The sequence below is a fragment of the Xiphias gladius genome, chromosome 2 (genome assembly GCF_016859285.1).
Source record: "Xiphias gladius isolate SHS-SW01 ecotype Sanya breed wild chromosome 2, ASM1685928v1, whole genome shotgun sequence".
NCBI classification, from domain to species: Eukaryota; Metazoa; Chordata; class Actinopteri; order Istiophoriformes; family Xiphiidae; genus Xiphias; species Xiphias gladius.
Window position 1 is genome coordinate 10780617 of NC_053401.1, and position 13813 is coordinate 10794429.

A 13813-nucleotide genomic window follows, 5' to 3' on the forward strand; every position below is an offset into this window, starting at 1 on the left:
TGAGTCAAAAGATGTCGAACAGCGTCATGACTCAGATCCAGTTTTCACTTTACTGAGGTAGCAACTCACTGACAGCTTCTATCAGGGCAACTTTCGTTTCATTTTGTTCTCTCGTTTTTGGATTTGTTAATACAAACTGTTTAAAATCCTTGAGTACTCTCACTTTAGTTACTTTTATTTTAGCGACACCATTTGTATTGGTGAAAGTGATGTTTATCTTTTTTAAAGTTAGATCCATGTAGTATAACATGATATTTGGTTGTTATCATCATGGGTTTATGACGAAGACATTATTCAGCCTGGAAACATTCCCCACATGGGCGTGCTTTGGGGTCAATTACCCTTTTATTAACTAGAAAGCATATTCATTCTGCTAAAAGAAAATAAAAATGATAAAACGACTCAAATGCAACATTCATACAAAGTTTCTGTAAGGCATTCCATTCATCAGGTCAGTCACGCCAGCAGAGTCTGCAGCTCCCTCTTCCCAAACTTCAGCTCATCAGTCTGGTGTTTGCCAGCAAAAGAAAGGTGTTCCTGACTTAGCCATATCCACAGTTTGTCTGTCAGCGATTTGAGCTTTAATAGCTTCTCCTGCTCAGTCACGTGAGTCTTTGACACAGTTCTGGCGATGGCTTTGGTCTGTCCTGCAGCTAAGACTAGAAATGATACATACAAGAGAGCTGTAACTCTAAAAAAAAGTCATTAGATTCATGCAAGACTGTACAGACTTTCAGTGAGCTGTCCGAGCTGGACAGGACAAAAGGTTTGGGTGCAGTCCTATCTGCAGGAGGAGCCCAACACGCTCCCCGTCGAGGGTGTGGTGGCGTTGGCGCTGTAATGGGGGTAGTTGTCGTTTGGTGGCGGGCTCGGGAGGATGGAGTTTCCGTTGGTTGGGGAGCAGCTGAGCTGGAGCCTCCGCAGGTACTCAGCGTGGACAGGTTTGTGGCTCTGCAGCACTTTGATGGCCTCTTCCACTGTGAACCACTCCCGCTTACGGCCTGCAGAGGGAGACAGAGATTGGTGCACAAGTTCAAGGAAGCTCCCCAAAAATAATGCAATTAGACAGCCATAAAATAAAACTCTCAATTTTGTGTATATACAGATTATACTTATATAATACAGCCTGAAACAAAGATACTGGATGTTTTTTTCCCCCTTTTCCACAGGTTGATTTTAAAAAGTTTCAAAGCTATTTCTTCTGGTATATATGCTGCAAAGTTCAAGGAAATCATAAGCTTTAATAGCTGTAACATGTTACTCCCTCTTAACTATAAAAAGGAAGAAATAATTAACAGCAATAACTTAAATTTGGAAGTATAATGTGAAGCAGTGCTGGAATATTTTGCATTAAGTCACCACAAGAGGCAGTGTGTATTTAAATGTTATCCTCGGCTAATTGGATTTGTCTGGTTAAAAAGATTAATTAAAGCAAAGTGAAGGTAGATATTGCATCTTGAGGACCACACACATAAATGTGTGGGTCTGCATATGATAATATGACATATATACATAAAAAACTGCATGCATATTCAAAAATGAATGGCACTTGTGACATAAACACTTTCAAATTTCAAATGGAGAATATAGAAGATGCAGCAGGCTCTGGTTTACGCTGGTTTGCACCAATGACAGCTCTAATAAACTGCAGCTAAGAAGCACTGCAGCTAAGATCAGTGGTGCTAGATTTAGAGGCACCTGTTGTCACTGCATACCCCACTGCCCACGTAGTCTCCGTGCAGTACAGTGGCCTTCACATAAATAAAAAGATACATTATTTTGTAAGAGGTGAAACAGCCCCCAGCAGAGCTAAGCGCGCACGCACACACACACACACACACACACACACACACACACACACACACACACACACACACACACACACAGAGCAAGTGCATCTGCAAACATTCATGACACACTGAAGAGAAACTGTACCTATGTTGACAGAGTCTTCCCAGGCCTCCAGGGTTTCGGTCACAGTCAACACATACACGTACGTCCGGTGCTTCCGATCTTGGTTTTGCTTTAGGAATCCGAAGGAAACATAAATATTTAATGATAATACCAAACAATAAAACACACACAAATACAATATGCTCTGTGACAGGAGAGTTTTCACGTCAGCATCATTTTTGCACCCGTCTCAATTTATGTCCTTGTGCTTACACAAAGACACCCAATTATTTAATTATTTAATATTTGATTTCCACATCTATTGGCATGTTGATAAACACTGAGCTACAGTTTTCCTGTCAACGCAGTAGACTATATTGGAATCAGAACCAAGTTTATAAGCATCCTGACACAATTTGAAAAAGGTGCACATTGCACATGGTAATTTGTGCACTTGAATACACATATGTGAAAGGCTTACCTCAAATACGCCGAGGAGGCGTCCTAGCTTGCCCTTGACACCGGCCTGAAAAAGTAATGAAGAGTAAACATTAAAGGAGGGCTTTTTCCCCTCCTTACTGGTTCTAGTCTACAAAAGAGTCAGACAGTAGAGAACATTTCTTTGTGTAGCTGTGGCCGTACAACAAAAACCAGTCACAAAGATGAATAGAAGGTGTAAGCAATAAAGGCAGTGTTCAAACCACAGGCTATTCACTGTGTCGAAACAATGGGTATTGTGTCTTACATTTCAATGTTTTAAAGAACTTTGGGTCCAGATCTATGTACTGAACTCATCTGTAACCTCCCAGGCTTTGTTTTGATATTGAAATGCTCGACAAACAATTACCAAAGCATGAAAATGTACAGAGTTAAACTGCAGAATATGTCAATGTGGCAAGAATGAGAATATGAGAATATCTTTCGGGTTTATTTTTGTCCTGTGGCCTCACAGCTTTGTCAATTTTTGCACAAACTGTCAGTCAAGCTACAATCGTTGTTTCTCTTAAAATTGCAATGTCTTTTGGAAGGAATTAAGGACATTATACGATAATATTCATCATTATCAACGATTTGTACAGTCCCAATGCCTGGATAGAAAACCTGGCATGAATCCTGAAAAACAGTATTATTACGGAAATGTAATTATGTAACTTTTAAGGAAACCTAATAGTTGTTTTATTAATTCCGATGTCCTTCACAGAAGTCAAATTACTACCAAGACATATTACATTTGTCCTTTCCCCTTCTCAGTATACTTCACAAGTCTCACTCTGTCCCACTGATGTGTCCAGCAGGCTGGGCTGCGTGGTCTGTGAATGAACAGGAATCCAGCGAGGGGCCAAGTTTAGACGGCTGACGTGGACGGGTGCGCAAGGTTCTCAACCGGCGGGACCTCTGGAATACCAGCGGGCTCCTCAGTCACCCAGCTACTGACACGGTGGCCCCTCAAAAATCTTGCCCTTAGCAAGCAAACTGCTGCCAACCACGCAACTCGAGTTCCGGTCATTTCAGTATTTTACTGGAAATGAACATTGGCAAGGGTGTGATTGGGTCACGAGTAACTCCAAAGATCGACAGATGTTCATTTGAACCTTTTTTCATGAGTTCTAATAATACTGACTACAAATAGCTTTCCCTATCCAAAACATTGCAGATGCAGTGACTCAGCAGCAGTATGTTGTCTCGAATGGCCTCTGAGCGGATTCTGACACAGAATTTTGCCAGATCACTCTGTAAAAGTGTGTGTGTGTCTTATATATATTTATTTTTTTAACAGCAGTATTATACTTTCTCCTTTACTGAGACATACACATACAGGACTATCCTTTAACACAATGAATTTTCTTGGTCAAAACAAGTTGACCCTTGTAGCAAGAATTATGTGGATTATGTTCTTGCAGTTTGACCATAAACATTTGCAGGGACAGAGTAAAAAAATATATTTTTTACCTGCTGTCTTAGATCCTCATCATACAGTATAATGGACAGGTTGTCTTTGGATGTAGGTTAAGATCAACCACAGTAAAACACATTACGATTCAGCAAAACAAAATGTTGCTGCTTCTTGGTTGGAAGCTGATGTCCTCTGAAAAGATGCCCTTTCCCTTGTGTTCACACAAAATGACCTCAATCTGGGGTCGAGACTTTGTGAACAAAATGAATCCACAGATTTATTCACCTCCTCAAACACCTCTCGCACCGCGGCACCACATGGCTCCTCCTCTGGCTCCATCCCTCCTCCGGGGACGATCCACTGGTCTGGGTGCCGACTGCTGCTGACCAGCAGAACCTGTCAAAGAAGACACAACTTCGGGAAATATAGAACGTCCTAATCATTTTATTTCACTGTGGCGTTAGGAATGTGTGTCTCTGTATGCCTCTTGGAGACAAAGATACTCGTCACATCAGGGGAAAACATGAAGTCGCAACCTAAGGAAAAGGAGAGCCAAATACTCCCTACTTGGTTTAGTTTTGGGGGGGACATTTCTCTGGCACCCAACTGATTTTTCAGATTTGCCTCAGTGACTTCACCCCTCTTTCCAGTGGTCTTGACTTAGTGTCTCAAATTGAAACTGAACACTCTGACATGAGCCACGACCCTCTGAGACTTTGGACTCAGGTCTCAAGGACAGATGGCTGATGACTGGTGGTGCCTCTGCTATTTATTCTCTGTTGTTGCTTACAGGATCCTAAATGTACTACAGTTTCCATACAATCCCATTAAACATTTAATTCTGAGAGATAAACTTTCCTCTGAGTTAAATAAGTACATGGAAGTATGAAAATGTACTATTGGTTTTTTTACATGTAAACTTCAATTGTTAAATCTTATTATATATTTAAAAGATCACACATGAACCTTTATAGCACTGCTTTTTGTTAAACAGATGTTAGCTTACTTACCGATTGTATTCCCCCATTTTTTGGACCATAGTGTCTATTTATTATATTTATTTGGGATTTTTTTCCAGCCTGGTGATGAAGCTCAATCAAAGCCAGTATCGAAGCAGTTCCAGCACAACATGACCCCAGCAAACAATGCAAGTAAAACCAAGCATGAGCCAGTCAAATTCTATCAGTGCTCCCCTGACCGTCCTGCGGAGGGTTTGAATTACACTACAGTTGCAGTGGACACTGATATGCATGGATCAGATGTGCCTATATCTGCGGTTTCTGGCAGTATCCATAAAGACACCACAACATACACAGGCACACCTGCTGTAAACATTACCACATTTGCATGGAGCAATTAAATCATCATTAAAACACAGTCTGTAGCAGGACACGGGTCGTAATAATATCAACAACCAACACAAGAAAAAAATATGAAATAGGATCCAATGACTTGTCTGATGGTTCATTTACATTTGATTGGACTGCATTTTTTGGAATCTTAAATGTTAAAATACATACATTAAAAAGAGAGAAACGTGCTAATCAGCTTGCGGAACAGATGGTGGCATCCACCTTTGCCATTCATTCGAACACCATACCCAGTAATCTGCCAGAGGAGTCAGCCTGTCACTTAATCCAAACTCAGTTTCCACACAGCTTCCCTTACATTCTCTAATGGGATTGTGGCTGCAGAGGCCTTCTGAGGCTTCTCTAAGGGCCGGGGCTAAAGGCCCAAACAGATTGGACACATGCCCGGGGCCCTGATAGTGAGTGCTGTCGGCTGTTGCCTTTCTCACGTGCTCCACTCAACCAACTCAGACACCTGCCTATTCCCAGACGATATAGGTTAGGATGAAGTGCAGGAGGTGGACGGGTTGTATGTGTGTAGCTATACGGTACGAATGTCAAGTACGATGATGTGGATTAAGTGTGTGCTTGCTCAGTAAACATTGTCTGCAGATGAAAAGGTTCAAGAAAAACACACAACAGGTGTTTATCCTATACAACACGTGTATGTCTTATATAGTTTACAGTAAGCGAAGGACATTTACAGTAACTGTACAAGCAGCACTAGCGCAGAACATGATGTCTTCTCAGTAGGGCGCAAACTGTAAGAAATGTGCAAACCTCGTAACTTTCTCGAGCCAGCTCTTTGAGGAACACGAGGGACTAGAACTAAAACAAACTGAATGTGAACTTTAGTCCTGTAATCACGATCTGAGAAAGGGGTATTTAATTAAACCAAGAAAAAAGATGGTAATTATCTTTGGAAAATCCAGAAGCCCTTTTTGATTCTGTTGTCTAGGAATGTGCGATTTATTTGTCATCCTTTGAATGTGGATGTCACCTGCCAGAAGTCTGATTTCATATGAGCTATTATTGTGTGAAGTGCTTCCAGGCAGGATGGGCTATTTCAGTGGTATGACATGATAAAAAATTAATTCATTCTGTGTGTTTTGGATGTGTTGGAGATTTCCGAGCGCTCCCATCCCCGGTGTGCACTGTCTGATTGTGTGCGTCTGTGTGCTGAGCTGCAGCCAACAAGGCTTACAGGGAGATCACTGGTGTCAACGTTTCCTAAGCCGACAGTGCGGGTTGTATACAAAACAAAAGCCACAGAGCTTCCGGGGCAGTGGGGACGAAGCCGATTTCTGCTCTGCTTGCTCCATTTTTATCTTTTGGTTGTTGTCCATCCTCAGAATACAGTGTAGCCATCACTGTGTTTTAATGAATTTAGGAATGTAGAGCACCGAATCGACATATTACAAACTGTATATAATTAAGAATTTGTTTCTCACATGTGCTGCTGAAATTAATACAGCTATTAGTTTTACAAGAGGGAGCAGCGGGGGTTTGGTGTTGCCTTTTAGCCTTGGACTCAAAAAGGAAACAACAAAATTCTGTTCATCTCTCTAAGCACCAAGTCACTGAATAAGTTTTAGAAACTCAAGAAATTCGCTGAAATCAGTATTTAAAAAGACAGCATTTAAAGTTCATTACAAATCGTAATTTTTATGTCTTTAAATTAGTTGATCTACCCTACAATCCTCCCAAGTACCCCCTGGCAACTGTAAAACTACCGTGGGAAACAAGTACCCCTGGTTGGTAATCACTGATGCATTATAATCTATACCCCGGACTTAACTCCGTAGGTTACATTTGAGAGGGTGATGAAAAACCAAAACAAAATAACTCACACCGTCATGATAGATAGGTCAACAGGCAGCTGACAGCTGAACTCTGAGCAAATAAAACCCACTTATATTTGGAAAGAGGGGCAGGGTGAAGGAGAAACGCCAGAAGGAATACTGTAGTGTTTCCAGTGACATTTTACTGATTTGCAACTCACACCACTTCCCAGGGGCCCCCATCCTGAAAAGGGAGACGGGCAAATTCCGGGGCAACATACAGTAAATCTCCTCCTGTATAATAATAATTTAAAAAAAAAAAACCCACTATGGACAAATGTCAGACAAACCTGGCATTAGCTGACCTCTCTATGATCCAAAAATCCATCTAACAATACAAAGTCACAAGAGAACAATCTTCTTGTAACTGATTTATAAAAAAGAAAAGATCATTCATCCTTAACTCGGTTTCTCAGTTTGAGATATCAGAGCTGCCGCTGGTAGTAAAACGCTGGCTATGACAGCAAGTCCTCTGGAATAGCCTCAAACAGGGATAACAGGCAGGAATATTCTGTAAGACATAAACACCTTCTCCTCCCCAAGGAGGAACGCCTGTACCTATCAAATAAAGAAGGCTCCAAATGACAGGCCAAGCTGGGGACAGGGAGGAAAGACTGATGGAAAGTCTGAGACACTCAAGTACACAAGCGCAGGGGAAAGATCAATAGTGCTAAGACAGCAATATAGTCGCTTCCCGATACAGGTATCAACAAATAAAAGGAGTCATAAAGAAGGAAAGTCAGAGACAAACCGCTGGAGGCAAAGGGACAGATACACTGAACGCCTTGAAATCAGGATTTTGACAGTTAAACCTACAATAACTGATTTGTTGGCCTTATGAAGTCGATAGAGGGAACTTTATGGCAATCAGTTGCTTATTTATACATCTAACAGATTCCGAGCTACATTATCATTCATTTTGGGTCACCTTTTTGAGAACCTGGCAAATGCAAGTCCAGTATTCACTTTCCTATTAGCTCTGTTTTTGTTCTACACCAACTCCTGAGGGAATGCTGCAATATGTTCAGCAACTAATTGCTAACTTTGTCTGCCCTTTGATGCAAAGGCAGGTAGCGTGCAGTTTGTTTTTAGAGCTTTTACGCAGAAAACAGCCACCTGCTGCCGCTGGAAACAAAGCTGGTTAAAGCTGTGAGAGCCGACCAAATGAAAAAATGTGAGTGCTGTAAAACCAAAACAATGAGCTGACAGACGCTAAAAAAAATCTGTAGAGGTAAGGAGAACTGCAGACTTGAGTGATAATTCTCTGTGGGTGAGTGGCCCTTTTCACATTACACATGGTCCTTTAATCCATTGTTATTTTAAAAATACTGATTATAGCAGCTTTAAAAAAATCACTGTACTTTCCACTGCAATTTTATTACTTCTGAGAGATGAAAGAAAAGTTGTGATGAAATTGTATCACAAAAGCTTTTTATCAGCTACACGCCCAGAAATTTGTGGCTTTCACTGTGCACTTCACTATATCCAATAAGAATATTGTTAAGATCTTTATACATAAAGCTGGGAAAATTCTACAAGAAATATTTGTACAAAAGTTCACTTGTTTTAAATTTGAATTAAATGTATAAATCAGTAGTCTTCATTCAGCAAAAAAATAGACATTAGGACTACTTATTTAATGATAGGTTTCTACAACTTATAACTGTAGTACTATGGTGTAAAATAGTTAAAAGAAGCTCTCCTAGCACACAGGCCCCAAGCAACTAACATGCTACTCAGTGATCAGTGCTGCCCCTCTGCACTGTCAGGTTCCCGCTTTCCCTTGTTAGGAGTTTAATTGCTGTCAGAGTACCTCGCCCCAAGTGCTCACCCTTCTCCTATCCTCTCCTAAACAAAACACACAAGCTGCGAGCGAGGCTCTTATTTCACCACAGTTTGGTCTCCTGTGTCCAGGAACTGACTGTGTTTAAGAAAAGTATTGATACCACAAAGCCCAATATCTCAAGCTTCTTTACGCAGAGAATGGACATTGTTATGACCACAAAAATCACAATCAGACCACCAGAGTGGCTCTCTTACTTCAAGCAGTTTTATCTCTGTGATTACATGGGCAGATGTGGTTGTCAGAGCCTGACAATTCTGAGGGTGATGGTCACACCTACACACTTCTGTTATCACAATATTCTCTGACTGTCATCTCCTGTAATTAAAAGTTTCAAGAAAAGCATCACAGTGTACAAACAAGTTCTGAGTAAAATTAGGTAGGAGTACAGTCAAGAACAAATATAAAATGGAGATAAAAATATCTAATTTTATAGCATTAGTTTTATAAAATCTCCTCTCTTTCATGGTCTTACACTTAAAAGTCAGACATAATGATGACACAACACTTGCACACATGCTAGCAGGCGGATATAATTCTGTGTGTAGATCCTCAGATCTGTATGTTGGACAGGCAAACACCGGAGGGACCGGGCAGAGCTCTCCGTGCCTGCCCAGTGACACCAGGCTGGGCTGTTTTCACTGTACATTGTGTAACAGTTTGTTTATGCCACGCTCAAAGAGGAGGCTAAATATAGACATGCAAGAATATGCAGGTCTAAAAGAGACATGGTCCTGAATTTTTTTTTTTTTTGACATAAATATGACTTACTAGTAATACAGATGCATGGCTACTATTAGTTCCACAAGGGAGGTGATAACGTACCATGCAAACACATATGTAGAAATAAGTTGTGCGTAACCCAATATAAAAGAAAGTACTTAATATAACATGGGCTCTGTCTCAACTGCCTACATACTAAGTGGCTCGCTACAGCTTTTGCCAGAGGGGAGATTTTCTCTAAATGTCATATGTAAAATGATTTTTTTGTGTGTGTATGTACATTTGTTGATGTTTACTTAGATGAGCCTTTTGTTAAAAATATATTTATCTTTTTTTCAGTTTATGCAGTTATTTACTAATTTATTCGTCATCTGTGGGTCACTGGATTTCTTTTTTTTTTTTTTTAGGTTTTTGTTTATGTATTTTACATGTTAAATATGATGTGCAAAAATAAATGGAAAAAATAAAGAAATGGAAAAAAGTGAGTTAACCAAAATACATGATGTAAACAAAAATTTCAGCAATATCTTATGTGACCTCTTTTAGTACGTTAATATCTTGGGAATATCACAGCTAATGTATTTTTAATTAAGTCTGGGGTGGAAAACACTCCTAAAGGTCCCTTATAAAGTGGGTCTACTGTGTTGCCTATCACCGAGTAAAGTCTTTAAGACACGACAAACAATAGAAGTCTGTCACCCCATATTCATTATTTACATGGTGAAGGCCCCTTTAAATCCCCATCCACATAATTGCTACGCAGCTGCCCGCTCAAGGCCGGCGGGATGCAGCATTATCATGAATGGCCACTGCCTGGTCATGGATGCTTACCCTGTCGTGGGTATTAAATATGGCGTGGTGACTCGACATCTGACGGACATGTTTGAGATAGCCTTGTCGCCTATGTTCTCACCTCCCCTCTCAGCACAAGCCGACGCTGAACCCCGCTACGAGGGGAAACGTGCAACAGAGCGCCTCGCCCCCTCTCTGTGTTCGATGCTTCAAGCTAGCTAGAGGCTAAAGGGAAGTCGGAAGAATAAGTCTTCAAAGTAAGACATATATGTTAAGTTAAAGCACAGTTTGGAAGGGGGGTTTTATTTAGGGGTTTTATTTTGAAAAGCACGAACGTTAGTTTTTAATGTTGCTAAATTAAGCTACCTTGACAAGTCTTTTTTTTTCTTTTTTTTTTTCCTCTTTCTCTACGGCTCCTTAAACTAGCCTAAACTGGATAGCCCAAGGCGCATCAGCAGCAGCACAGGAACACAAACCAAAACAGTGGCCTTGAGAGAAACAGAAAAACAGTGCAAATGTAGCTACACAGGAGTAGGAGACGCCGCAAATCAAAACCATATGTAGTATTAAGGAATATTGTCAATTTTAGTCAGCCCCCTCCCTTTGCTGTCTGAATGACTGAGTGCAGACATGGGATGACTAGGCCACAAAGTCAGACACAACCGCTGTATATTGTTCAGAACATCCAGTCACACATAACGTTACACGGCGGGGTCTCTTACCTCTTCTTCACGTTCGTTCTTAAAGCACAGACACGCTGCTCGTTTCTTGAAGCCCTCGCCATCGTATGTCCTGGTTTGGTTCGGTTTGAGCTTCATCCTGGATTTATTCTGCCTCCCTCAGCTAGAACCGGCAAAAACGAGAGAGTGAGGGGGAAGGGGGGCTGGGGGGCTGGCTGTGTGTGTGTGTGTGTGTGTGTGTGTGTGTGTGTGTGTGTGTGGTGATGGTGGGGTGGGGGGGGGTCCAACGAGTTAAGAGCGGAGCCGCCGCATCGTTGCTGCTCTCTGCATCCGTGGTCCGAGATGGTCAGTCATTAGAGGAGGGAAAGAGGGGGTGGGGTGGTGGTGGTGGTGGTGGGGGGTTTGCTGGAGAGATGATCCCGAGGTACCCGACAGACTGCCCTGGATTTGCGTTTTCCCCGTTCAATCAGTGCGTCTGGAGGGTGCGAGTGCAAGAAGTCCCCGCGGGCAGAGATCTTATGTAGACTCCAGCCTCCACCGCACAGCCCTCCTCCGGATCCATTTGCGCATGGCCGCTGAGTCGGTACAATGAACGGGCACACTGGAGTTCCAGAGATCCAGATCGCTCCTCCGAGGCAGGAATGAGCTCATTGGTGGAACTACTCTCAGTGGGCGTGGCCACAGATTCTGGTCAAAACAGTGATGACAGACGAATGCGTAATTTGTGGTGATTTACCAGGAATGTAAGTATGGCTGGAAAATATGTGTTTTCTTTCTTTATTGGTCTAAACGCTCTAAATTTGCATATATTGAGTCTCATAATACTTAAATCAGCCTTTACAAAGACAAAATTGTCGAATATAAATTCTCAGATAAAATACAGATGTCAAGAACTCGGTAGCTACAGCCTTGATGCTCGTGGGCTGCATAACTTGTAAAATGTTTCCTTAGTATGGATGAGGAAAGAAATAGCCAGTGTGACAATATTTGTGCTACCAAGATCGTTGGTAGGTATCGTTAGAAAAACACCATCACTCATTCGACTTAATAGCCCAAATATTCTTACTGTGACTTCCAAGTTTAATGGGACTAATGTAAATGGGATCAAGAATCAGGACACAGGAATGAAGAAGTAGAATATTTTTCAAAATAAATCAAAAGTAGTGTTAAACTCAAACTGAATTTTTGGATGAAAGACCCTTTCAAAAAAAAAAAATCACAAATGAATCATGTGCATTTAAGGGAGAATATAGATGTTAAAGTTCAGATTAAGCACATATCACTGTATTTCAGCCTTTTTCAGAGAAGGCACTTTGACATGTCACAGTAGGGAAAGCAATGGTGTAAATAATAAAATTAATGATGGCTGAATTCCATTTAGCTGCTTTAGTTTAAAGGGGCCTATTGCTTGTGCTGCTTCACTGTCACAGTGTCACGGGTTACTGGGAAACTTGAACAGAACGGAGCTATTATTAATCAAAGTAGCAACACCTGTGCTTTTCCTACTACGACAACTCAAAATGTCTGCTGTGAAAAAGGTCTCTCATGGAAATGGAGGATCGTAGTTTCTCTCCCTACACATACAATCCCCACCCTGCTTTGCTCTGTCTCAGCAGGGTAGGAAAAGCACCAATTCTGATATCAAAGCTCTAAAACCTACAAAATATGTTAACAACATGTTAATCATAACCCACCAGGCCTGGGGCCCCACTTTTTTTGCAATTATCAAGCCTCAGGCTCAGCTCAGTATTAATGCCATTCAAAGCCAACAAATAAAATGAACCCTGTTATAATCTCATGTATTTGTCATGACCAGTCAGCCATGACATTTTTTATTACACTTTTACAGGAGTTTTCTCATGGGGGTTCCAAGTTCCACCTGTAATTTAGACACACCTAACACACACATGTTACATTAAGATTAGGCTCGAAAAAGTCCACTGGTTGCTTAAACTGAGCTCTACAATGTTTCCTGTAGCACCTCCTAGATTCTAGTTTTTGTGTCTTGTGTCTGTTGAGGGGGTTGGGGTGTGGAGTTCGGCAAAATTGTCCACAAGATCACATACTACATGTCCAGTAGTTAATGGCACAGTTGCATATATCCATTGTGTTGAGAAATCACTGAATGACTCCCATCTTTCACTGAATTTACATCATACAGTATCTGAGGTCAAATTCTGAATGTGTCAGACCCAATCAGTATGGAAAAGAAAATAGGGAAGCGGTATTTACACAATCATTTAAGCAAATGTTCAAACATATTTTGGCTAAAATATTTGAGTGTTCTTAAAATGTGCGTGTTTTAACTCCAGCTCAAAGGTCTCCATGTTGTAATACAGTCTGTTGGGGGGGGGCTGTCTGTGAATAAACACCACTCCTTACTGCTCCTCCTGACTGAACTCATTAGTAAAATCTGACTTAATCATATCTGATGGCACTCCCATTTTGTGGATGGATTCAATTTAAACTTGATGAAAGGTGAATGAATGAATGATGTCGTCCCCTCCCTCTGTAACTACTCAACAGGTGGGGTTTTAAAAAGTGCAGTTGCCTGGGCGGCAGCTGTAATTTATAAACTGATTAAATGATTAAATATACTCACTGGATCAATTATCCCAATTCCTAAAAGGCATGGGACACATTAGATAATCAAATGACTATCAAATTAAATAATCTGAAACCACCAGCTTTATCATCTTCCTTCACCCTCAGTTTACCTTTGACCTGCATGCTGAGGAGGATCCACATGTTGTAACTCCCCAGATAACATCAAAAACCTAGAACAGCACTCTTAGCTC

The 13813-nt window shown here is 41.1% G+C and overlaps 1 protein-coding gene across 2 annotated transcripts; it reads right to left on the minus strand.

Moving 5' to 3' along the window:
• Positions 1-322: 322 nt before the first annotated feature.
• On the minus strand, positions 323-11633 carry nudt4b (nudix (nucleoside diphosphate linked moiety X)-type motif 4b). 2 transcript variants are annotated; one of them, XM_040148538.1, is made up of 5 exons: positions 11058-11633; positions 4073-4183; positions 2375-2419; positions 1936-2023; positions 323-1001 (listed from the first exon to the last, which is right to left on the minus strand). In XM_040148538.1, the coding sequence occupies exons 1-5, from the start codon at positions 11151-11153 to the stop codon at positions 781-783; spliced, it is 561 nt and encodes a 186-aa protein (XP_040004472.1). In that variant the 5' UTR covers positions 11154-11633; the 3' UTR covers positions 323-780. The 2 variants fall into 2 exon arrangements, with proteins under 2 accessions (XP_040004472.1, XP_040004481.1); XM_040148547.1 differs by lacking the exon at positions 11058-11633 and adding an exon at positions 10375-10505.
• Positions 11634-13813: the final 2180 nt, after the last annotated feature.

Excerpts from the sequence above, each read along its gene's own strand:
- nudt4b (XM_040148538.1), bottom strand. The coding sequence starts at position 11,153 with ATGAAGCTCAAACCGAACCAAACCAGGACATACGATGGCGAGGGCTTC. Across the intron at positions 4,184-11,057 it reads AGAACGAACGTGAAGAAGAG|GTTCTGCTGGTCAGCAGCAG; the intron begins GTAAGAGACCCC and ends CTTCTTTGACAG. Across the intron at positions 2,420-4,072 it reads TGCGAGAGGTGTTTGAGGAG|GCCGGTGTCAAGGGCAAGCT; the intron begins GTGAATAAATCT and ends TTACTTTTTCAG.